The sequence below is a fragment of the Gossypium hirsutum genome, chromosome A05 (assembly GCF_007990345.1).
Source record: "Gossypium hirsutum isolate 1008001.06 chromosome A05, Gossypium_hirsutum_v2.1, whole genome shotgun sequence".
Lineage (NCBI taxonomy): Eukaryota > Viridiplantae > Streptophyta > Magnoliopsida > Malvales > Malvaceae > Gossypium > Gossypium hirsutum.
In genome coordinates this window covers 14,987,694-15,012,366 of record NC_053428.1, presented here as the reverse complement: position 1 = coordinate 15,012,366, position 24,673 = coordinate 14,987,694, and the positions used below count along the sequence as shown (strand labels likewise).

At 34.1% G+C, this 24,673-nt stretch overlaps 2 protein-coding genes across 3 annotated transcripts; both read left to right on the top strand.

Annotated features, from left to right (window-relative positions):
• Positions 1–6,523: 6,523 nt before the first annotated feature.
• LOC107961127 (ubiquitin domain-containing protein 2) lies at positions 6,524–7,912 on the top strand. Its single transcript, XM_041113575.1, has 4 exons — positions 6,524–6,779; positions 7,087–7,209; positions 7,408–7,527; positions 7,620–7,912. Exons 1-4 carry the CDS (start codon positions 6,743–6,745, stop codon positions 7,682–7,684), a joined length of 345 nt encoding a protein of 114 aa, XP_040969509.1. The 5' UTR covers positions 6,524–6,742; the 3' UTR covers positions 7,685–7,912.
• Positions 7,913–17,930: 10,018 nt separating this feature from the next.
• Positions 17,931–24,116, top strand: LOC107960448 (probable LRR receptor-like serine/threonine-protein kinase RFK1). Of its 2 annotated transcripts, XM_016896798.2 has the most exons (24): positions 17,931–18,129; positions 18,224–18,377; positions 18,516–18,587; positions 18,680–18,748; positions 18,848–18,919; positions 19,045–19,116; positions 19,229–19,300; positions 19,389–19,460; positions 19,558–19,629; positions 19,715–19,786; positions 19,879–19,950; positions 20,194–20,262; positions 20,373–20,438; positions 20,555–20,617; positions 20,726–20,767; positions 20,997–21,043; positions 21,270–21,652; positions 21,789–21,984; positions 22,128–22,268; positions 22,399–22,517; positions 22,608–22,818; positions 22,918–23,155; positions 23,250–23,400; positions 23,619–24,116. In XM_016896798.2, the coding sequence occupies exons 1-24, from the start codon at positions 18,027–18,029 to the stop codon at positions 23,985–23,987; spliced, it is 2,997 nt and encodes a 998-aa protein (XP_016752287.2). In that variant the 5' UTR covers positions 17,931–18,026; the 3' UTR covers positions 23,988–24,116. The 2 variants fall into 2 exon arrangements, with proteins under 2 accessions (XP_016752287.2, XP_040969508.1); XM_041113574.1 differs by lacking the exon at positions 19,879–19,950.
• Positions 24,117–24,673: the final 557 nt, after the last annotated feature.

Below are 24,673 nucleotides of genomic sequence, written 5' to 3'. Positions count from 1 at the left end.
AACGTCTCTTTATTAGGCCCTCAAAGCCCCAAACATACATTAAAAACCAAACGAAATTAAATCGGGATCATAAAAAATTTTTTGCAAAATCTTTAATTTTATTTTCATCTAAGTACTTACCATTTTAATGCTTCTTATAATTAAACATGTTACCATTCAATCAATAGCTTGACCCTTGTCTAAGCGTCAAGCCACATCATTGTTAGTACACTTGCACATATTTCATATAAATTCAACATTGATATACTTATTTTCTCGACATGTCACACTTGAGTTTAATAATTGTCTTTACTTACATAATTCCTTGTATCAACATATCAAAGATAATCATATATGTACATGTCATGAAACATATCATTCTCTTACCGTTTCTTCATAAGTATATATCAATCATTTCATTATATCAATATTTCATGCTCCATCATTTCCATATATTTTATGTATATTTATTCCGGTAAAATTTATATCAAACTTAACATAAATTATATTCCATGTACTTATTCTTATTTTGTTTATCTATCTTCATAATTATTTCATACAACTATTTTGTACATATATTTCCATATGACCAGTTCTTGTAAACATTTCACACAACCATTTTATATAACCATTCGTCATCTGATGCATATTACCTGAATATCAATTGTTCAATAGATGTCATCGCGTCTCCAATCCACGGTCTTATTTATCTTTGACATGATGCCATAGTGTCTTTCAACTATAGTCTTACTCATTTTCTATCATGTTGCCATGGTATCTTTCAACCATGGTCTTATTCATTTCATATCACGTTGCCATGGTATCTTTCAACCATGGTCTTATTCATTTCATATCACGTTGCCGTGGTATCTTTCAACCATGGTCTTACACATTTCATATCAGGTTGCCATGGCATCTTTCAACCATGGTCTTACACATTTCATATCAGAGAGCACACTCCCGAGAACCTCATCCTTACAGTGGGATTACCAGTCCAGGCTAAATCCCCTGCAACGACAATTACTCTAATGAGCTTGGATCTGAATTACCAGTCCAGGCTAAATTCAGACCCTAATTCAGATTACCCGTCCGAGCTAAATCCATTTTTCACATATTCTTCGGGAGGGCTATATCAGGGTAGGATCACCCGTCCGGGCTAGATCCTTTTTACCGTCAATTCCTTCTTAGAGATCCATCGAAATTTCCTTTCATTCAATCGAGATTTCTTCCCATTTTTATCAAATATATCAATGTTTCATAAATTTTCATACAATGAACTTTCAAATCATAGTCACATCAATAACATACATTTCAAGCATTTAAGAATATAATTCAAGTTATACGAATTTAACTAGCGAAATTGCAAAAATATCAAGATTTAGGGACATTTTGGTAATTTACCATTTTCCCAATTTTCACTCGATCTTAAATTGACAATTTCATTCAATTTATTAATTTAGATAATAAAACAATTCATTCCCTTCAATTTGGTCATTTTGACATTTTTACAAAATTACCCCCTGAAGTTTTACTTTTATTCAATTTAGTCCTTAAGCCTAAAACATGCAAATTAGCCATGCTAGCTGAATATTCATATATATTTTCCTCGTCCTCCTCTCCATTCCACATCCTTAATGTATATAACACACTTGGAAGTAACATCATCTATAATTTTTACTATTTACTTTTATGAATATTTAAGCTGTCCATCTGTGTCATAGTCACTAAATTATTTATATCTGGAGCTATAGAGCTCCAAATTAAGATACGAAATTTTTTCTTGAAACTAGACTCATATATATTCTTTGCATAAATTTTTCAGAATTTTTGGTTTAGCCAATAAGTACAGTTTATTCTTTAAAGTTACCCCTGTTCTGTTGTCTGACAGTTCTGACCCTTCTTTACTAAAAATTAATTATATCCTCGTACATAATTTGAATGATATTACTGTTTATTTATATTGAAAATAGACTCATTAAATATTCTAAACATATAAATTTAAGCCCCTAATTATTTCTATCAAATTTTTGATGATTTTCCAAATTCAAAACAGGGGAACCCAAATTCATTCTGACCTTGTCTCACAAAATTCATTATATTTCATGATTTACAAATCCACTACTTACACTGTTTCTTCTATAAGAAACTAGAATCAATAAGATTTAATCTCATATTTTATTCATCCTATAATTCGATTTCTACAATTTTTGGTGATTTTTCAAATTTAGACTACTGCTGCTGTCCAAAACTGTTTTAGTGCAATATATTAATTACCATGTTATAACACCCTTATTTTCTTTTTCTACACCATTTCTCATCACTTTCTCTTATTTTCTCTTCACTAACATATCAAGAACATAAGACCTTATGTAAGAAAACTCTACTATAACATTATTTCCATGCTTTGTTAATAATAACAAACTTAAAAACATATTGAAATCTTGATGTACTTACCTTTTCTTATTGTCTTCAATCTTTAACTTGATTTTTCTCTCTCCTCCAACTTCTATTTCTTGAATCCAACTTGATATTCTTGCTCCCCATCATCTCCTTGTTATCTTTCTCTCTTGATGGCTATGAAAATTCTTTCAATTTTTAGGTGAAAATAATGAATTTTTGGAGGAAGGACTAAATTGTAAGAAAAGGAAAACTTTATTTCTTCTTCTTCTTCTCACGTTAGTTGCATGAGAATGGTGATCATCCTCCCCTTTCTTTCCTTACATATATATATTAAATAAAATAATAATAAAATAATAAAATATTATTTAAAAATTAATTTAAAGTATTAATAAACTAATATTTATTTATTTAATTTATCTAAAATATCTCCAACATCATCATTGTCTCTAGATTTCTCTCTCTTCCAATTGACCATTTTGCCCTTCGTGATCTTTTAAAATTCCACTATTGAGTCATCATTTAATTTGGTAAAATTGCAATTTAGTCCCTCATAATTCTTCACTTATTCAATTTGGTCCTAATTTATCAATTTTTCTTGATTTCTAGATCATTCCACCCTTAAAATATTTACACTATTAGTCCTTCAACTTTTCATATTTACGCTTTAATCCTTCAAATTTTGAGTATTTACTCTTGGGCCACAAAACTTTTCTCACTCTTACAATTTAATCCTTTCTTGAATCAATATGTCATAATATACTTCCCAATATTGACATAACTCAAAATTTCCCTTTTTGTCACTTTATTTCCTTATTTTACTATATCACGGATAATATTTTACTATAAAAATTTTCGGGGTATTACAGACTAAATTGACTAAATTGTAGAATTAGTGTTTTATGAAAGAAGTTAAATGTTAAAACTTGTTAAAGATGGGTTAAAATGAAAATATGAGATTGGTTTTGAAGAAAAAGAATTAGCCATGGCTTAAGGACTAAATTGGAATTTTTGTAAAAGTTACATGGAAAATATAAGAGTGTGTTATTAAATGATATGTATTGATGATTTTAAATGTTAATTTTTTTGTAGCTAACGTAGCACCGGAAATGTCATCAAATAAGGGAAAAGAGAAAGTGAGCGAAGATAACAAATAAACTCGAGAACCACTGCTGTATTTTTATAAACTAAGCTTTTAAATTAAATATTGTATGTATTACTTTACTATGTATGGTAAGTAAGTTAAAGGTGAGTATTGTTAAATTTGAAATGTAATAACTGTTATACGAAAATCTGAAAGTGAAATGAAAACCTTATTAACAATATCGGGCTAAGTCAGATATAGTTGGCATGCCATAGGATTGGAAGTGTTCAAGTATATTTCAACTTTGTGTTGATAAGGCACTATAAGTGTCAACTATTGTTACTGTTCCGGATTCGTTCCGATGAGGTACTCTATGTACCCTTACTGCTACTGTTACTGTTACTGTTATTGTTATGGCGTATTCTGGCTTCGGCCGATGAAATACTGTATACTATCTCGGTGCGTGGGTTGGATCCGTGTATCCGTCCAAGTCCGAGTTATGTTAATAGGGGTAAATTACTACACTGAAGATTAAATGATACTGACTAAATTGAATATTTTACTGGTTTCGATTCTAATGATAAATGTTATTATGAAATGAAGACAATTAATTGAATGTTCATGATGTGTTTATTTATTGGATTTTATGATTTAAGTATAAATGCATAAATTAAGTATTGGTTTATAGAAATACCACTGAGTGTATACTCAGCGTACAGTTTGTTTCCGTGCGCAGGTTAGGTACAAAGTAAATAGAGTCTTAGTATCCAAGCCAACTTCCGAACTCAAATACTTGGTGATGTATCTTATCTCGAGGAATGGCATGTACCTAGGTTATCTTAATGTTATTTTGAGTATGAATATTACTAGTGTAAGGATGATAAAGGTTAATCTATATAAGCAAAATTTATGTTTATAAAATAGTCACTTATATAGTTTATTTTGAATTGATTTGGATGGTATTTAAGTATAATGTTTGGAAATTCTATGTTAAATAGTTATCGAAAATACGTGAGTTAAATCGTTATACTGGTGGTTTTAGTGTGTATTAGATATGTTTAATCATGTTTTGGACTGGTTGAAAGATTGTATTTTAAATTGCTTGCTATTTAAGGTGTGCAAGGTTGGTAAATTTGAACTATAAGGTTCATTTTGAGTCCACACGGCATGATCGTGTGAGACACCCGGGCGTGTGATCAGACCGTGCGAGACACACGGATTGCACATGGGTATGTTGATAGACCGTGTGTCCCCTGCATCCTTAAAGGAAAAAGACACGGTCGTATGTCTTGGTCGTGTGAAAGACACGAGTTTCATGCATGGTCGTGTGTTAAAATCGTATGAAAATGGCTTAAAAATGGTAAAAAATCAGTTTACCACACGGCTTAGCCACATGGGCGTGTGCCCAGACCGTGTGCCCCTTTGATGTTTAAGAAATTGCAAGTCAGAATTGCCAACGGGCTGGCCACACGGGCATGTGCCTTTAACTTCAAGAAAATGTTTTCAAAGTTTTCAAAAATTACCGGTTTAGTTCCAAATCATTTCTAAAGCATGTAATGGGCCTCGTAGGCCCATATTAGGGACTTTATGGTGAAATTTCAAAAGTTTTGATATGGAAAGCAAATTTATGACTCGGTTTTGTATAAATGCTAGTGTATAAATCTGGTAATACCTCGTAACCTTATTCCGATGATAGATACGAGTTAAGAGTGTTACAATAAACTATAATGACACGTTTTCCAAATACTGGCAAATTTAAATTAATATATAATCTGTTCAATTACTTAAAAGATACACATTTAATAACAATAAAAGTATATACATTTAATAAGTTTTTTTTGGGATAAATAAACATAAACATCTCTCTTAATATAAATTTTTTTACTTTTTAAAGTTAATTAATTAACATTGAAATACCCCTTAAAAAATTAACACAGAAATACTATTATAAATTGAAAACAGTTATTTATTATCTATGCACCTAAATTAGAGGTGTTCATAAGTCGGGCCGGGTTCGGGTTAGACTCAATTAAAAAAAAGGCTCATTTGCTAGGCTCCCGAAAAATAGGCCTAAAATTTTACCCAGGCCCAACCCGGATAAAAATGTTAAAACCCAGCCCGTCCGTATTAATTTTTTATGTTATCTTTAAATATATATAATACATCAAAAATACTAAAAACATCAAAATAAATATTTCCCAACATATTGAAAATAAATTTTAAAAAATATGTATACTTAAATAACACTAAGATAGATGTAACTTAACAAGCAAATATCTCTAAAATAATAACAAAATTAACAAATGACTTTAAAATAATAAAAAAATTAACAATAAAATAAGATTTATACAATATCCAAATAACAACAACAAAATAGTACCAACATAATAGTAAAATTGTAGCAAAATAGGGAGAAAACAACAAGAAAATAACATTAAAAAAAAGAGCAATTTTTTTTTGCCCTTTAGTGAATTCAGGCCGGGCCTGGGCAAAAAATGCCTTACCCGAGGCTCAACTCTTTTTTTAAGCGGACCTTATTTTTTTGTCCAAGCTCATTTTCCGGCCTATATTTTTACCCAAATCTTGTCACATTTGGACGGATCTTCGAGTAGGGCTGAATGACCCGATCCATGAACAGGTCTAACCTAAATTACTCTAATCTTATTAATATTTACAGTACTTTTATTTATTTTATATATGAATGTTATCTAATTAATTTAAAACTATATTTATATGAAATGGTAGTTATAATTCTTATCATACATTTATTTAGTTGGAATTTAAATCATCATTTAGTTAAATTTATTACTTACCATTAATGATGAGAACTTTTATTCAGAAAATTTAGCAATAATGATGAGATCTCTTATCGAGAATATTATACTTCAATAAAACGGATTTTATGGGTAGAATTTTATTTGATTTTCAAAAAGTCTATTCCAATTCTCTCGTCTTTTCTTATAAAATTGGAAATTTTAAATTTCTGTTATGCATGAAAAAATTTTAAATAATAAAAAAATTATTTAAATAAATATATTTATTGAAAAGAAAGGATAGAGACGCAGGTAAAGTGTACTCTCACCATTGAAAAAGAAGTTTCTTAAATAAACCAACAGCCAAAAAGAAGAAGAAGAAGAGAGGGAGTCCAACTCCAAACCCATTGATTGGCCGTTGCTGTTAGCAATATATAATAGATTAAACAACAGCCGCAGCAACGACGCCACTTGCTGCTGTTTGGAATTGCTTACATCACTCCGATTCCTAAGAAGAAGAATTTCAGTGATGGGTTCTAATGAATCCAAACCAACCAAGGATGACGGTAGTATAATAAACTAACCGCTCTTTTCTGTTCTTTAATTATAATTTATTGTCTCTCGCTCTCACTCTTATGATTGTTCTTCATTGATTAAATTACATTGGATTCTGGAATTTGATTAATTTTGAATATGGTTTGAGAATCTTGTTTTAAACCTAATCGTCTTTTTTTTTCCTGAAAAAGATGATGTATTTGATATTTGATTATTGACTTGAAAAATGGCTTATATCTGTATTTATTTAGTAAGATTGGAAGCTAAAAAGCCGTTGATTAATTATGGAGCTTATGGTGAGTTTCCAATACGTTGTAGAAAATGTGAAGAAAATCAGAAAGCCAAAACCTTGGAAGCATTGTGAGCCGATTACGAGAGCACAACTTGCGAAGATTCGTGATGAATTTTGGGATACAGCTCCGTGCAATGGTGGCCGGAAAGGTAATATTTACCATTCAAACATCCACAGTGATTTATTTTTGGAAGTGAACTTTTAAATGCAATGCACTGAATGAATCTGTTTAGCATGTTAAAACTTTAAAGAGCCAAACATCTTGTTACAATTGGTGCCATGCTATTACAATTTTATTGTAAGAGGAAGCAAAAGTATATCTGAAGAATGAATTGTGTTGTTAGCAGAGATATGGGATGCACTTCGAGCTGCAGCTGAAGCTGAATTAATCCTTGCGCAAGCAATCATCGATATTGCCGGGGTGATTGTTCAGAATGATGATTTAACCATTTGCTATGACGAGAGAGGTGCCAATTCGTAGTCTAGTTTTCTCTACTCTTTTTCATGCAAAAACTTCGTTCCTCGTAATTTATCTTTTCTCGTGAATTTACAATTGCAGGTGCCAAGTATGAACTTCCCAAGTATGTGTTGAGTGAGCCGATTAATTTGATTAAAGATAACTGATGACAGAGACAGAAGAATACAATGATTCATTTAGAATATAAAACATGTAAATCAAGCTCATAATCTTTAGTCTCTAGGATATTTTTTCCCAGTTGAGATCCCCCCATTAGTGTAGGTTATACTTCTTTGTCAGCAAAAGTTTTGCTGCTTCAAATGGGAAACTATTGAATGCCCATTGGAATTTAAGGAAGATTTATGTTATATGATTCAAATGTTTATTTTAGATAACTAAAGAATATTTATTTAAATCGGATTGAGTCAACTGAATATCAATTTAGAATATTTTTATATTATCGTTTAAATCATTGACTAGATTCATATATCGAGTCAGTTAAAAATCAACTCATTAATAAATGATTAAAAATATATTATTTTAATTATTTTGATGGTGTTTTTTTGGTGAATTGTAAGAAGGTAAAGTTTTAACAGCAATACAATTAGTGCAATTTAAATCTAGATCACAGCTGGAATTATGAGCACATAATTTAAATAATTAATTTTATTATTTAAACTAACAATTTATTTAATTTTTACATAATTTTTTAATTAACATACATTTTACATAAATTTTCACTAGAGTCATAATTCAGTGTTTGCCTTAATAGTTATAGATATGTTGATGGAGATCGAAAGAATGGTAATTTATTGACATATTTGGTTGAACAAAGAATGGTAATTTATTGACATATCTGGTTGAACAATGGTACTAAGGTTCGATGAAAGCATGTGTTATGAACCTTAAACCTACTCTAATTTTCTTTGATTAATACTAGCAACCAGCCCCTATATTTCCTTCTATGGTTGCATAAATAAGTATATACAGCTCAAATGGCTTTCGATACGAGAAATTTCGTACAATAAATTAAAGAATAATAATTTTTTCTCAATTTTATTAAAAAAGATATTTTAGCTATTCATTTCATTTTTTATATCTATTAGTTCTTAAATTTATAATCTTTTGTCAAATCATTTCGAAATAGATGAAAAAAATAAAGTTTGTTAATTTTGATGATGTGACATATATGTGATTTGTTACGTAGATGGCATGTTATCATTTAATTAATTTTTTTATAATTTTTAAAAATTATATATTTTTAAAATTTTAAAATTTAATTAAATACTGACGTATCATCCTTATTGCAATCTTTGTGTATGTCACATCAATAAAGTTTAAAAATTTTCCATTCCCTTTGAGATAATTTGACAAAAAATTATAAGTTAGATTTAAAAAAGAAGAAAAATTAAATGAGAATTTTTTTTTGTAAATTTGGAGGCTGAAATAAGTAAATATGCGAAATGAAAACAAAGGAAAGGGGATGTCACTATTGCCCCGTAAACTTGTAAAATGTCAAAAGCAATGTGCCTGACGTCCCTTATAAATTGGTTAATTATAATTTCCCTTTTAACTTTACAATTTGTTTCGGCTTCCCCATTTATTTCAACCAAATTGTTGCTTTTTTTATGAATTATTTAAATTCTACGAACTTTAGAAAACGGTAAGTAAATTAATCAAGATATACACGACCGTAACGAAATAAGTATAATGAAAGCGTTGAAAATTATGTATATTGATATTGTACAAATGAGTGGTGTTTCCGGATTCATCCATAACAAGCGCGTGGTTTGAAACTGGGAAGGGAAAATAACGGTTTATTTTATTTTAATGTAAAAGCACCCAATTCATAAAACGTGGTCATTTTCATATCTTAGATCAAAGAAAGGTGGTAAGTTTAACCTGGAGCTCTTCCGTGATGCAACCAAAAATTGAAAGGTCAACTTTAAGAAAAATATTGCATTGCATTGGATTGGCTTAGCGTTCAAAGTATTTGACTACTTTCGTACTCCAAATCCCACTTCATTAATTTAATCCTAAACTCTGTTCCTTGTTCTGAAACAGTAAGAGAAAGAGATAAGAAAGAGAAAACAACAGTACAAGAGCCATATTAGTTGCTGAGAAGAAGACCGAATGGTTTTCCTTTTGCTTCAACCATGTTCTTCCCTGAACCCATCGCCTTTCTGCTATCGGTTCTTCTTTCTTTCATTTGGTTAAGAACAAACAAGCTTGATGCCCCTACGCTGCCTCAAAATGAAGGCATATTTTATATTTTCCTTTTTATGATAAGAGAACGGTTGCAGATGGGGGATTTGAACCTTATGTAAGATGTCACCTCCCAAGACTTCATATGATGAATCAGGGCTTGTGCCTTTTCTTTTTTTGGATTGCTTTATTCTTGGATTTTATGCAGTAATAGTCATGTTCTTGTTGTATGACTTGTGGTTTTATTAGTGGATGTTCTCAACCAAATTGCCAAAACGATGGGAAGTAACGACTGGAATTATAGAAGCCGGCAGTTGCAATGTCTGGGATAAAGTGGACTTGGGTGCCGAGAAAAACATTACCTGCACTTGTTGAAAAGTCAAAAATGGGAGGTGCAAGTGGCACCGAAAGAAAAAAAGTGATAGGCAAGTTGTTTAAAGTTGAATGGGATAATTGCAATTTTGGTCCCTAATTTTTTAGGCCATTTGCAAGTTAGTCCCTGAACCTCAACTATAAATAGGCCTAACCATTTCTCATTTCAACCATCCCAACCAATCTTTCTCTCTTAGTTTTCTCTCTTCTCCCATTTGAGAATTCTTAAGGAATTCTATTTGTTTGTAATACTTTGGAGATAGTAAAGTTATCGTCTGGTGTTAGTGCCCGAGGACGTAGGTATAATTTACCGAACCTCGTTAAAACTCTTGTGTTCTTTCTTGTCCTATTTTCTTTCAATATTTGAGGGTATAATAGTAGTATTTAATTGTGCTATTAAATTACTATAGAAGGGATATTCTGTCTAAGGAAAGACTTGGTATTTAAGAGATCCATGTGATCCACCTCTCTTTCCTGGGAATTGAACTTTGTGTGATTTTTTAGTACAATAATTTACACGCTTCCGACCCTATTGGAACAACAAGTGGTATCAAGAGCCGAAGGTTAATCGTAGTATGCTCTGTGGTTGCAGTTTGAACTGATCTTCCACATCAGAAAAGATTTCCTTAGGTATATTGAAAGATTATGGAGAAAACGGTCGGTGTAGGAGCTTCAACATCGTCCATGTGGACAAGACCGACAATTGCAAATGCAAGATTGGCTGTGGAGATCTTTGATGGCATGGGCATTTTGGTATGTGGCAAAGTGAGGTTCTAGATGCCCTTTTCAGCAGGGTCTAGACATTGCCATTGATGAAGAGAAACCAGATGATGTACATGAGAAAGATTGGAAGGCGATCAATCGGTTGGCATGTGGCACAATTCGATCATGCCTTTCTCGAGAGCAGAGGTATGCTTTTTCAAAGGAGACTTCTGCAAATAAGTTGTGGGTGGCACTTGAAGAAAATTTTTGAAGAAAAACAGTCAAAATAAGCTCCATTTGAAGAAAAGACTGTTTCGCTTCACATACGTCCCAAGTACCACAATGAATGATCACATCACCAAATTTAATCAGTTAGTCACTAATTTGCTGAATATGGATGAGACATTCAAAGATGAAGATTGGCTTTGATGCTGTTGGGGTCACTTCCTGAGGAGTTTGAGTTCCTAGAAACTACTTTACTTCATGGCAGGAGTGATATATCTCTGAGCGAAGTCTGTGCGGCCTTATACAGTTATGAACAGAGAAAGAAGGACAAACAGAAAAACTCAATCAGAGATACAGAAACTTTAGTAGTCCGAGGTCGTTCATACACTCGGAAGAAAACTCAAAAGGGGAGATCAAAGTCAAAGTCCAGACTCGGGAAAGATGAATGTGCTTTTTGTCATGAGAAAGGCCACTGGAAGAAAAATTGTCCAAAGCTGAAGAATAAGGGAAAAGCTGCTGTAGATGCTTGTGTTGCTAAGCATGATACTAGTGACTCTGAACTATCACTGGTTGCATCATCATCGTCGTTCCATTCAGATGAGTGGATATTGGATTCGGGTTGTACCTATCATATGTCCCTAACCGGGAGTGGTTCTCTGATTTAGTAGAACTAAATGGAGGAGTTGTTTATATGGGCAATGACAATGCCTGTAAAACTGTTGGGATAGGTTCAATCCAATTAAAGAATCAAGATGGATCAACCAGAGTTCTGACTGATGTTCGGTACGTGCCCAGTTTGAAGAAAAATCCCATCTCATTGGGAGCATTGGAATCCAATGGTTCAGTTGTTACTATGAAAGATGGGATTTTGAAAGTGACATCTGGCGCACTTGTGATATTGAAGGGCATCAGGAAAAATAACTTGTATTACTACCAAGGTAGTACAGTTATTGGAGCAGTCGCTACAACTTCCGGTAACAAAGAATTGGACTCAATGCAGTTGTGGCATATGAAGTTGGGACATGCCAGTGAAAAATCCTTGCAAATTCTGGCAAAGCAAGGATTGTTGAAAGGTGCAAAGGCTTACAAATTAAAATTTTGTGAGCATTGTGTTCTGGGAAAGCAAAAGAGAGTGAAATTCGGTACTGCTATCCATAATACAAAAGGTATTTTGGAATATGTTCACTCAGATGTGTGGGGGCCTTCCAAGACACCTTCATTGGGAGAAAAACACTACTTTGTTACTTTTGTTGATGACTTTTCCAGAAGAGTTTGGGTGTATACCATGAGAACTAAGGATGAAGTGCTTAGAGTTTTTCTTAAATGGAAAACTATGATCGAAAACCAGACTGGCAAGAAAATCAAGCGGCTAAGGACGGACAATGGAGGGGAATATAAAAGTGATCCGTTCTTCGATGTGTGCTAAGAGTATGGTATTGTTCGACACTTCACAGTTAGGGATACACCACAGCAGAATGGATTGGCAGAGCGTATGAATCGAACATTGCTTGAGAAAGTTCGATGTATGTTGTCCAATGCTGGGTTGGGCAAGCAATTTTGGGCTGAGGCTGTGACATACGCTGGCCATCTTGTTAATCGTTTGCCATCATCTGCATTAGAAAGAAAAACTCCTATGGATGTATGGTCTGGAAAACCGGCTACAGATTATGATTCCTTACATGTGTTTGGATCCACTGCATATTACCATGTGAAGGAGTCAAAGTTAGATCCGAGGGCAAAGAAAGCTCTCTTTATGGGAATCACTTCTGGAGTGAAGGGATTTCGTCTTTGGTGCTTAAGCACAAAGAAAATGATCTGTAGCAGAGATGTTACCTGTGATGAATCTGCCACATTGAAAAAGGTAGCAGATAAAGATATTCAGACGAGCAATACTCCACAGCAGGTGGAGTGTACTCCAAAACAGGTGGAGTGTACTCCAAAACAGGTGGAGTTTGAGCAGATGGGGATTTGCCCAGTTAATAAGTCTAATTCTCCAGCCACAATGGAGGAATTAGAGGTTGAAGAGGTTCTGACCCAAGAACCACTAAGTACACCAGAACCAGTTGCAGTTGCAAGGCCACAGAGAGAAATTCGTAAACCTGCTCGATTTACTGATATGGTGGCCTACGCCCTTCCCGTTGTTGATGATATTCTTATCACTTATCAAGAAGCAATGCAAAGCTTAGAAAGTGATAAATGGAAAAGCGCCATGGATGAAGAAATGCAGTCTCTCTGGAAGAACAATACTTGGGAGTTGGCGCAATTACTGAAAGGTAAAAGGGCAATCGGATGCAAGTGGGTATTCGCAAAGAAAGATAAATCTCCTAGCAAAAAGGATATTCGCTACAAGGCAAGATTGGTAGCTAAAGGCTACGCTCAGAAGGAGGGAATTGACTACAATGATGTATTTTCCCCTGTTGTGAAGCATTCCTCCATTAGAATTTTGTTGGCCTTGGTAGCACAGTTGAATTTGGAGCTAGCTCAACTTGATGTTAAGACGGCTTTCTTGCATGGTGAGTTAGAAGAGGAGATCTATATGACTCAGCCCGAAGGATACACAGATGCTGGTGGTAGAAATTGGGTTTGTAAGCTGAACAAATCGCTATATGGATTGAAGCAATCCCCGAGGCAGTGGTACAAGCGATTTGATAGCTTTATGAGAAGGCAGAAGTACACAAGAAGTAAATATGACAATTGTGTATATTTGCAGAAGCTGCATGACAGATCTTTCATTTATCTACTCTTGTATGTTGATGATATGTTAATCGCTTCGAAGAGCCAAAATGAGATAGATAAGCTGAAGGCTCAGTTGAATCAAGAGTTCGAGATGAAAGATCTAGGTGAGGCCAAGAAGATTCTCGGCATGGAGATAAAGTAGAGATAGACCGAGAGGCAAGCTCTGTTTAAATCAGAAGCAATATCTGAAAAAGGTATTACAATGTTTTGGTGTAAATGAAAACACAAAACATGTAAGTACCCCACTTGCTTCTCATTTGAAACTTAGTGCTCAATTATCTCCGAAGACTGAAGATGAAAGAGAATATATGGCGAAAGTCCCATATGCTAATGCAGTTGGGAGTTTGATGTATGCGATGGTGTGTACGAGGCCTGACATTTCACAAGCTGTTGGAGTTGTGAGCAGGTATATGCATGATCCTGGAAAAGGACATTGGCAAGCTGTGAAATGGATTCTACGGTATCTTCGAAAAACCGTAGATGTTGGTTTAATTTTTGAACAGGATGAAGCACTTGGTCAGTTTGTAGTTGGATATGTTGATTCCGACTTTGCTGGTGATTTAGATAAACGTCGTTCAACTACGGGGTATCTGTTTACTCTTGCGAAAGCCCCAGTGAGTTGGAAGTCTACCTTACAGTCTACAGTAGCTGTGTCTACTACAGAGGCAGAATATATGGCAGTTACAGAAGCTGTTAAGGAGGCTATTTGGCTTAATGGATTATTGAAAGACTTGGGAGTTGTTCAAAGTCACATTAGTCTATATTGTGACAGTCAGAGTGCTATTCATTTAGCGAAAAATCAAGTCTATCATTCAAGAACCAAGCATATCGACGTAAGATATCACTTTGTGCGGGAAGTCTTTGAAAAAGGAAAAATTCTACTTCAGAAGATTCCGACAGCAGATAACCCCGCAGATATGATGACCAAGGTGGTAACAACAATCAAGTTTAATCATTGTTTGAACTTGATTAACATCCTGAGAATTTGAGCACCTTTAGGTGTATGGCGCTCGAGAGCGCATTTGGAGGCACTACAAAAGATAGCTTTATCGAATTTGGGGAGTTGAAGGAAGTGTGTGAAGATGTGATTATCCTAATCAAATCTTCAAGGTGGAGATTGTTGAAAAGTCAAAAATGGGAGGTGCAAGTGGCACCGAAAGAAAAAAGTGATAGGCAAGTTGTTTAAAGTTGAATGGGATAATTGCAATTTTGGTCCCTAATTTTTTAGGTCATTTGCAAGTTAGTCCCTGAACCTCAACTATAAATAGGCCTAACCATTTCTCATTTCAACCATCCCAACCAATCTTTCTCTCTTAGTTTTCTCTCTTCTCCCATTTGAGAATTCTTAAGGAATTCTATTTGTTTGTAATACTTTGGAGATAGTAAAGTTATCATCTGGTGTTAGTGCCCGAGGACGTAGGTATAATTTACCGAACCTCGTTAAAACTCTTGTGTTCTTTCTTGTCCTATTTTTCTTTCAATATTTGAGGGTATAATAGTAGTATTTAATTGTGCTATTAAATTACTATAGAAGGGATATTCTGTCTAAGGAAAGACTTGGTATTTAAGAGATCCATGTGATCCACCTCTCTTTCCTGGGAATTAAACTTTGTGTGATTTTTTAGTACAATAATTTACACGCTTCCGACCCTATTGGAACAACAGCACTTGCCAGAACGACACCTGCCACGTTACGCATATGTAAGTTTCCCGGAGGACAAAACAATTTATAAATGGGTGAAAAGAATAACTGATATTTGGGTTTGTTTTGGAGTTTTTAGAATATTCAAGCATCAGAATCTTCCAGGAGTACTTCCACCTAAATCTTCCATCTCTCAAAGTGATGTAGGCATCTCTGTTCTCTCTTTCTCAATTCTCTCTTAATTTTTGCTTATTAAGTGTGTTTAAGCGGCATATGCAGTGATTTTGCATATAACTATCTCAATGGGTCAATTCCACTTGAATGGGCTTCAATGCAACTTGACTACATGTAAGGTTTTTTTTTTTGGTGTATGATCAATCTTTGACTGAACAGAAAACTTAGTTATTATTCTCTTTTGGAGCTAACCAAGCCATCTTTCTCCAGCTTTGTCTTTGTTAATCGACTATCCGGGAGAATTCCAACTTATTTGGGGAACATTACCAGCCTTGCATACCTGTAAGTTTTGAAGTACTTTTAATTTTACTGTATGTTGATGTTCCAAGATTGATTTCCTTTTAGTCCATCTTTTATAGTTTTCTGCTAAGCTTGTGAAGTTATATGCTTTTCGATCCCCCGGTACTCGAATTATTTAGGTTTCCTGGACAGTGAATAACATACATGTTTTAAACTGGTAAGAAAGATGTTGCAAATTTCATTGTATGAACTTTACAGAGACCTCGAAGCAAATCAATTTTCAGGACAAGTCCCTCTAGAGATTGGAAAGTCAGTTAACTTGAGAACTTTGTAAGGCATTTCATGTCTTGTATAAATTTTTTAATTTCCTGTAATAAGTAGCAACTTTTGATAGATGAAATTTTATGACTATCTTTTCAGAAGATTATCTTACAACAGACTGACCGGAGATTTGCCGGTGCAACTTGCTGAACTGAAAAACTTGACGGACTTGTAAGGTTTTCGGCTTTTCGTCTGGTAGGATGCACGAAATGCTTGGTAGAAATTTAAGTTGTAAAATTCTTATTCATAAAATGCAGTAGGATAGATGACAACAACTTTAATGGGAGTATACCAACTTTCTTTCAGAACTGGAAGAATCTTAGAAGGATACTTAGCCTACATTACTTACCCTTCGAACTATCTTTATCTCCATTAATTATAACTTCCAACTACGTTCCGATCGAATGAATCGACTTTCTCAACAAATTTTCTCTCTTTTGTACTCCTCGGTCCTTCCTTGTTGAGCACTGTATCAACAAATTGTTTTAATACTAAATACAATTTTTCATTCATTTGATGAGCTTTCTATTAAAGAAAATGAAGAGAATTCAAAGGAAGTTGCTTTCTTGCATTGGATGAAAAATTGAGGGATTAAAGCCATAAGCCAACCATCAAACTTTTCTTTGGCTTTTGGAAGGGTGTTTGAGTTCTGGGTTTACAGAGGAAGGAAAGAAACTTCATGGAAATATTTTGAAGATGAGTTTCAGAAGTGAACATTTTTTATCTGAAAAGCTCATGGATACGTATATTGCTTTAGGTGATTTAAATGGTGTAATCAAGGTTTTCGATGATATGCAAAAATGGAATGTTTTTTCTTGGAATAAAATGATTACAGCTTCTTGAGTTTTCGTAGTCTAGTGTGTGTCAAAGGGGCTTCATAGCATTCAATTTTAGCACACTGTTTCTTTGATGAGAAATGAAGCATGGGGAAGATGGAGAAAGGGGAAGAGAGAAAAAGGATATATTTTAATATTAATATTTAATTTATATTTATTATTATTCAAAATGTCAAGTGCCAATTTTTAATTAGTTAAAAAGTTTAGATAACGGTAGGGATTATAATGGTTATAAAACTATAGTTTAGATACATGATTTGACCGAGTATAGTTAAAATAAAAGTACGAATATTAAATTTAAAATGTATAAAAAGAATGAATTTTAAATTTTTATACTATAATTTAGTTAATAAATAAATAGTTGACCCAAGAGAAACATGGATAGAATTAAACCATAAGACAATAAATATTTTCTTTTTGAAACATACTAAAGATTTTTAAAATCTCAATTTCGACGCTAATTTATTACATAATAATCTCTTTTATTTAATATCAATATAAAAAATATAGATACCCGTACATAGAAACATGTATAATGAAAGCGTTGAAAATTAAACATTGCTTTGATTTTGTACAAATATGAGGTACTTCCGGATAGATCCATAACACAACCACCTTGCTTGTGGCTTGAAAATGCGAAGGGAAAATAACGAATCTGTAAATAATGGCAAAAGCACCCAATCCAATTGCACCACCTCCTAATAATATTATCCATAATAGAACTAACACCGAAACGTGGTAATCTTTTTCATATGCTTTTTTCTGAAAGAAAGGTCAAACCTTTAATTGCATTGGTGGCTTTGGCGTTTACATTCAAAGTATTTGACTACTTTTGTACTCCAAATCCAACTTAATTAATTAAATAATTAAACCTAAAGTAAGTTCCTTGTTCTGTTTGTCTTTTTGTCTGAAAACTGGAAATAACCAAAGGGAAAGAGATAAAGATCAGCCAGATTGATTGCTAAGAATACTGAACGGTTTTCCTTTGCTTCAAACATGTTCTTCTCTAAACCCATCACCTTTCTGTTTTCAGCTCTTCTTTCTTTCATTTTGTCAAACACAAACAAGCTTGATGCCGCTACGCTGCCTCAAGATGAGGGTATCTTTATGTTATTTATTTATTTTTTAAAATACTAGAGATGGCGACTTATGCCTTTATTATTATTAGTGAATGTTCTTTCTTGTTTTATTAGTGAATGTTCTGAATCAAATTGCTAAAACGATGGGAGGTAACGACTGGAATTTCGATGCCGGCAGTTGTGTCTCGGAGAAAGTGAACACGGACACGGGTGCGGAGAAAAACATTACCTGCACTTGCCAAAACGGCACCTGCCACGTTACACATATGTAAGTTTCCCGGAAAATAAAACTAGAAAGAACCAACAGAAAAGTGCAGAGGACAAAGCTACGTTGTAAACAAAGTTTTTTTTCTTTTTAAAAGTCTCAAACGGCTGACATATGGGGTTTGTTTTTGTGTTGTTTTAGAATATTCAAACTTCAGAGTCTTCCAGGAGTACTTCCATCTGAACTTGTAAACCTTCCTTACCTCAAAGAGATGTAAGCATATCTCTGACTCTCTTTCTCAATGCTCTCTTCAATTTTTTTTATTCAATGTGTTTTACGCTTAAGTCTCTATTCGGCATATGCAGTGATTTTGCATACAACTATCTCAATGGGACAATCCCACCGGAATGGGCTTCAATGCAACTTGAATTCATGTAAGTTATCGTCTCCTTGGTGTATGATCAGATCTTTAACTGAAGAGAAAAACTGGGGTAATGCTCATTTGGAGCTAACCAAGCAATATCTTTGTCCAGCTCTGTCTTCGGAAATCGACTATCGGGGAACATTCCAACTTATTTGGGTAACATTACCAGTCTTACATACTTGTGAGTATTAAAGCACTTCAATTTATTGTAAATAGATGTATCCTGGACAATGAAGAATGCAAATGTTTAAATTGGTGAGAGATGTTGCACTTATTTTAAGTAATTTCAATGTATGTACTTTACAGAGACCTTGAAGCAAATCAATTTTCAGGACAAGTCCCTCCAGAAATTGGAAAGTTAGTTAACTTGAGAACTCTGTAAGGAATTTTCATGACTTATATAATTTTCTAATTTTCCTGAGCTATACATTTGAAAACGGAAATAAGTAACATGTTTTTGATGGATAAAAGTTTATAATTATCATTGCAGGAGATTGTCTTCCAATGGACTAACCGGAAATTTGCCGGTTCAACTTGAAGCACTGAAAAACTTAACAGACTTGTAAGGCTTTTCGTTAAACTTATACTAGTAGAATGTCTCAAAAAGCTTGGTTGAAATTTGGGTTGTAAAAGTTTTTCATGAATTGCAGTAGGATAAATGACAACTACTTTAATGGGAGCATACCGGCTTTCATTTGGAACTGGAAGAAACTCGAAAGATTGTAAGATCCTAAACCTTGGGAACGGCTAATGTCTTTAAAGTCAAAAACTTGTAATTCTCTTGAACTGATTGTTTTTTACTTCAATTAAATGAACCAGAGAAATGCAGGCTAGTGGACTTGAAGGTCCAATTCCTTCATCCATCTCCGCTTTGGAAAACTTAGTAACTTTGTAAGTACTGAAAGCTTCTATGCAGAATATCATGGACTACTTTAATTGTTGCCATACATTTTTGTTCTTTATGGTGTACTTACAGGATAATCAGTGATATAAACGGAGCGACTCAGCCTTTTCCTTATCTTTGGAACATGACAGCAATCAATCGGATGTACGTTCGCTGCTAATCTTATCTTTATGCAGGCATATGATATAAAGTTCTTTGATCGTTGTATCTAATATGGCTGCCCTTGGACATTGTAGAATATTGAAGAAATGCAACATTGTTGGGCAAATCCCACAAGAGATCTGGCAAATGAGTAAATTACGTGTTTTGTAAGTGTACAACATGATTCTTCAGTCCAAAAGAACAGTGAATTTGCTTCTTCTTTTTTCCTCCCAAACATTTTGATTTTTAGTAGCATTATGAATTTTAATGAAGGAGAAAGTTAGAAGACTATAGCGTGCCGATCTCTATGTTGCTATTACACATATGTTCTTTGCCCAAAGTTGCCATATTCTCATTTATGTTTTAAGTTTAAGCTTAAATAACACATATTTACTTGTAAATTTGGACAGGGACGTCAGTTTTAACCTGTTGAGTGGGCAACTTGTCAAAGTCACTCTCCCTAAAGATTTAAAATTCCTGTAAGTATTTCTTTTTTTCCGTTCTAGACAGAAATCATTTAAGTAATGTAGTGACATTCGATATCTAACTGCAATGCTTGCAAAAAACTGGCTGATATGCTTGATATCAGCTATCTTACAGGCAATAATCTCAGTGGAAATATACCTGCATCAATCTTGTCGACAGGACTTCCAGTGTATGTACTTTCTGTTTGGATTGTCTGATTCGTATATTTGATTTAGGAATGTACATGTGAATTCTTAACATGCAGAGATTTCTGAGTAAACAGTTCTATTTCCTTCTTGCATTCAGGGACCTTTCCTACAATAACTTCACATGGCCAGGCCCCGATCAGCCTGTTTGTTTACGAAAATTGTTGGTTCTTTTTTCTTTTTCTTCGAGCCGAGTAAAAGCACTTTCTTCCTGTATGCTTTCCTGATATGTAGGATTACTGACTTGTACTGCATTATGCTTTTCAAATAGGGACAACATAAATTTGTTCCGCAGTTCTTCGACAGAATACGTGTAAGATTCAATTCTTGAGTTCTTGATAATTGACTGTCAATGCAAATCTCCATCTGTTTCTTGGGCACTGATTAGGTTGAAATAGATGGATGTGAACTTTAAATTTTGATTTCCATGTTTTCTGTATGAAACTAATACGAGTATTTATAGAATAATGATCCTACATAACGTTCATTTGATTGCTAATCTATCCTTTAATTTGGTGTTTTTCTTTTTCATGACCTGACAGTAAAAGGGGAGTTATTCCATGCAGGAGCGATTTCAAATGTCAGAAATGTAAGTTCAGTGTAACAATTGCTTTGAAATCTAATTTTAATACTTACCTTGAAATCCAAGCCTTCCAATTCGCTAACTTGTTTTGACAATGTTCTCTCGAGCTGATATAAAAGTTCATATATATATATATATATAATCAGCAAGCTGTTTACACAAAAATGGTAATTTAGCGGTTAACTTTTTGGCTTCTTTCTTTGAAGTTAAATGGTTGTCTTGTCTCTGGCAGATTGGCATTCTATGTATATCAATTGTGGTGGAACTAATGATGTGAAAATGAATGGGACTATGTATGTGGGAGATGCAACATCTGGTTTAGGTGGTGCTGCGACATTATATGGGAACAACGATAACTGGGGTTTTAGTAGCACTGGAGACTTTAGGGATGACAATGATGAACTGAATGCTGCATCGCGTTATCTGGCACAGTCTACAAGCATGTCTAATCAGTTGTATGCTACTGCGCGTCTATCTCCACTTTCAATTACTTATTTCCGATATTGTTTAGAGAATGGGAGCTATTCAGTGAGACTATACTTTGCCGAGATCGAAATCATTAATAGCACAAGATATGGAAGACTTGGCAGGCGCATTTTCAACATTTATATCCAGGTAATTTATCATCTTTGAGAAACTAGCTCCTTCAGAAAGAATTCTGACTATTGTACATGGTCATCAGAAGAATGGTGTTACACCATTCGGTCTACATTGGTTGCTAAATAAATGTCACTGAATTATCATGTTCCAGGACCAGCTGGTGGAAGAAAACTTCAATATAGAAGCTGAAGCTGGTGGGGTTCTTACTCCACTAACGAAACACTATAATGCCAATGTAACAAATGGTGAACTAGAGATCCGCTTCTACTGGGCCGGAAAAGGTACTCAAGCAATTCCTAGTCGAGGAGTCCATGGCCCCCTCATATCAGCCATCTCAGTCGATCCCAGTATGTAGCCTTCTTCACCTTGTTTCTCATCCTTATCTGCACCATCCTTTGTGTTGCACAATCGACAACTAGTTTTGCTTTTACATATTTCAACCTTAACTTTGAATAGCACAATGGATTTCTTAGTCGAAATATTTTTGCAGATTTCAAACCCCAGCATAAGGAGAACAAAACAAAGACTGTGCCAATCATCATTGGTGTAGTGGGATCCTTTCTCGTGTTCTTGGCATCTGGTATTCTTATCTGGATATACTGTTTTAAAGCCAAGAGCCATAGAGAACAAGGTTTGGGTTGTTTCAGTTTTAGAAGTCAATGGTTTAGAAAAAACGATGCCAAAATCTTTTCTTTTATACTATCTCAGATACGCAAACCATTCCTACTCGTTTAACCCATTTTTATGTCCTACTTTTACAGATCTCAGGGGACTAGATTTGCAAACAGTTTCTTTTACCTTAAAGCAGATAAAGGCGGCTACTAACAATTTTGATTCTGGAAACAAGATTGGTGAAGGTGGATTTGGACCTGTTTACAAGGTATACAAGCGAAATACATGCCAGATGAACTTCATTTTCCGATTAAATTTTACTTTTAAAGGTTTGCTGAATTTCATGATTGGATGACAGGGTCAGCTAGCTGATGGAACTATAATCGCTGTCAAGCAGCTTTCTTCAAAGTCGAGTCAGGGAAATCGTGAATTCTTGAACGAGATGGGGATGATTTCATGTTTGCAGCACCCCAATCTTGTGAAGCTTTATGGATGCTGTATCGAAGGGAATCAACTGTTGCTAGTGTATGAGTACTTGGAAAATAATAGCCTTTCTCGGGCTTTGTTTGGTAAGTTTAATGAACAATTTTCCCTAACTTGTTTCAATGTGTGGAAACATGCAACAGAGATTTTAACTCATGCAACATTTCATGGATGATCCTCTTAAGGACCGGAATACTCTCGAATAAATCTAGATTGGCCTACCAGGCAGAAGATTTGTGTCGGAATAGCTAAAGGCATAGCTTTTCTCCATGAAGAGTCTAGACTCAAAATTGTCCACAGAGACATCAAAGGTACCAACGTTCTGCTTGATAGAGACCTTAATCCTAAAATATCTGACTTTGGGTTGGCCAAGCTTAGCGACGAGGATAAAACTCACATCAGCACACGAATTGCCGGGACAATGTAAGCCAACTCGCATCTTGCAATGTTGTCTTAGCTGAAAAAACCTCCTTTGACCTTTAAATGTAAATTTACATTGCAAAAGTTAAAAATGCAGAGGATATATTGCACCAGAGTATGCACTGTGGGGTTACTTGACCTACAAGGCAGATGTTTATAGCTTCGGAATTGTGGCATTGGAGCTTGTTAGTGGCAAGCATAATATGAATTATGGACCAGTGGACGAATACACTTGCCTTCTAGATTGGGTAATCATAAATATATACCTTATTTATACATGCATTTCCATTTCCTTAGGTCTTTATTAATACTTCCTATGTTCTACTTTTCAACCCCTTCTGGTTATATACCCTTTTTGTAACCGCCTTTTTTTCTTCTTCTGGTTGTATGCTTTGTGTTTAATGGCACGTTAAGCAAGCTCCACGTCGTCGATAATTTCATGAATGTGTTTTTATGTCTTCTGCAGGCCTGTCATTTACAACAAAGTGGAAAGCTTTTGGAGTTGGTCGATGATAAGCTGGGATCCAACTATAACAAGTCGGAAGCAGAAAGGATGATTAAAGTAGCTCTCTTAGGCACCAATGCTTCGCCCTCCCTGAGGCCGACAATGTCCGATGTGGTGGGAATGCTGGAAGGAACAATTACGATTCCCGATGTCATCCCTAATGCTTGTAGTTATAATGAAGATTTGAGGTTTAAAGCTATAAGAGATCATCGTAGCTATATCCGTAGTCAGGGGCACACATCAACACCTGCAGGATCTCTGTTCGAGTCTTCATCTACTTCAGCTCGTGACATCAATGAAACCAATGAGGAGTCATGTATTGAGGTTTAAAACCATGGAAAGCCAGAAATTTGTAGTACCTACTCATCTCCTTTAATTCATCCGATCGAGCCATAGAAATGCACAAAGATGTATAGCTTGTGACTTATCATACTGATTTATAAAATTAACCATTAATTTGATGCTGCAATCTTTTATGGTTAACTGTTAATCCTAAACCATTAATCATATTAATCAAAACCACAAAAGTTTTAAACGGAATCTTTTAACTGACAGAAATAATTTCGGTTGATTCATGTTAACCAAATTAATAAAAAATTTTACATTTTTTTTGAGACTTGTGTGATGAAATGAAAAGAAAAAATGAAAAAGTCTAGAAAATGGAAGATGTACGTGTCAAGCAGTGCCAACTTAAAATTTGTTTTGAGTTTAAACATGGAAAGAATAAAATGTAGGGCTTATTTCTTTTTATTTATTTTTTAGTTTAAAAATATATAAATCTATTATGATTTTAAGTGCATTATAATAATTTATATAAACTTAATTAATTTTAACTTCGTTCTTTAATTTTGGCTTACATAATATATTTTGGACCTATCTAATACATTAGGCTTATAATATTTAATTATCTATAATTTTAGTTAATTAGTTAACTCAGTTAATTACTCAGTTTCAAACTGAAATAATTGTTAACCAAAATTTTAAAAAATCATCTTCGATTGAATTAGAGTCGGTGA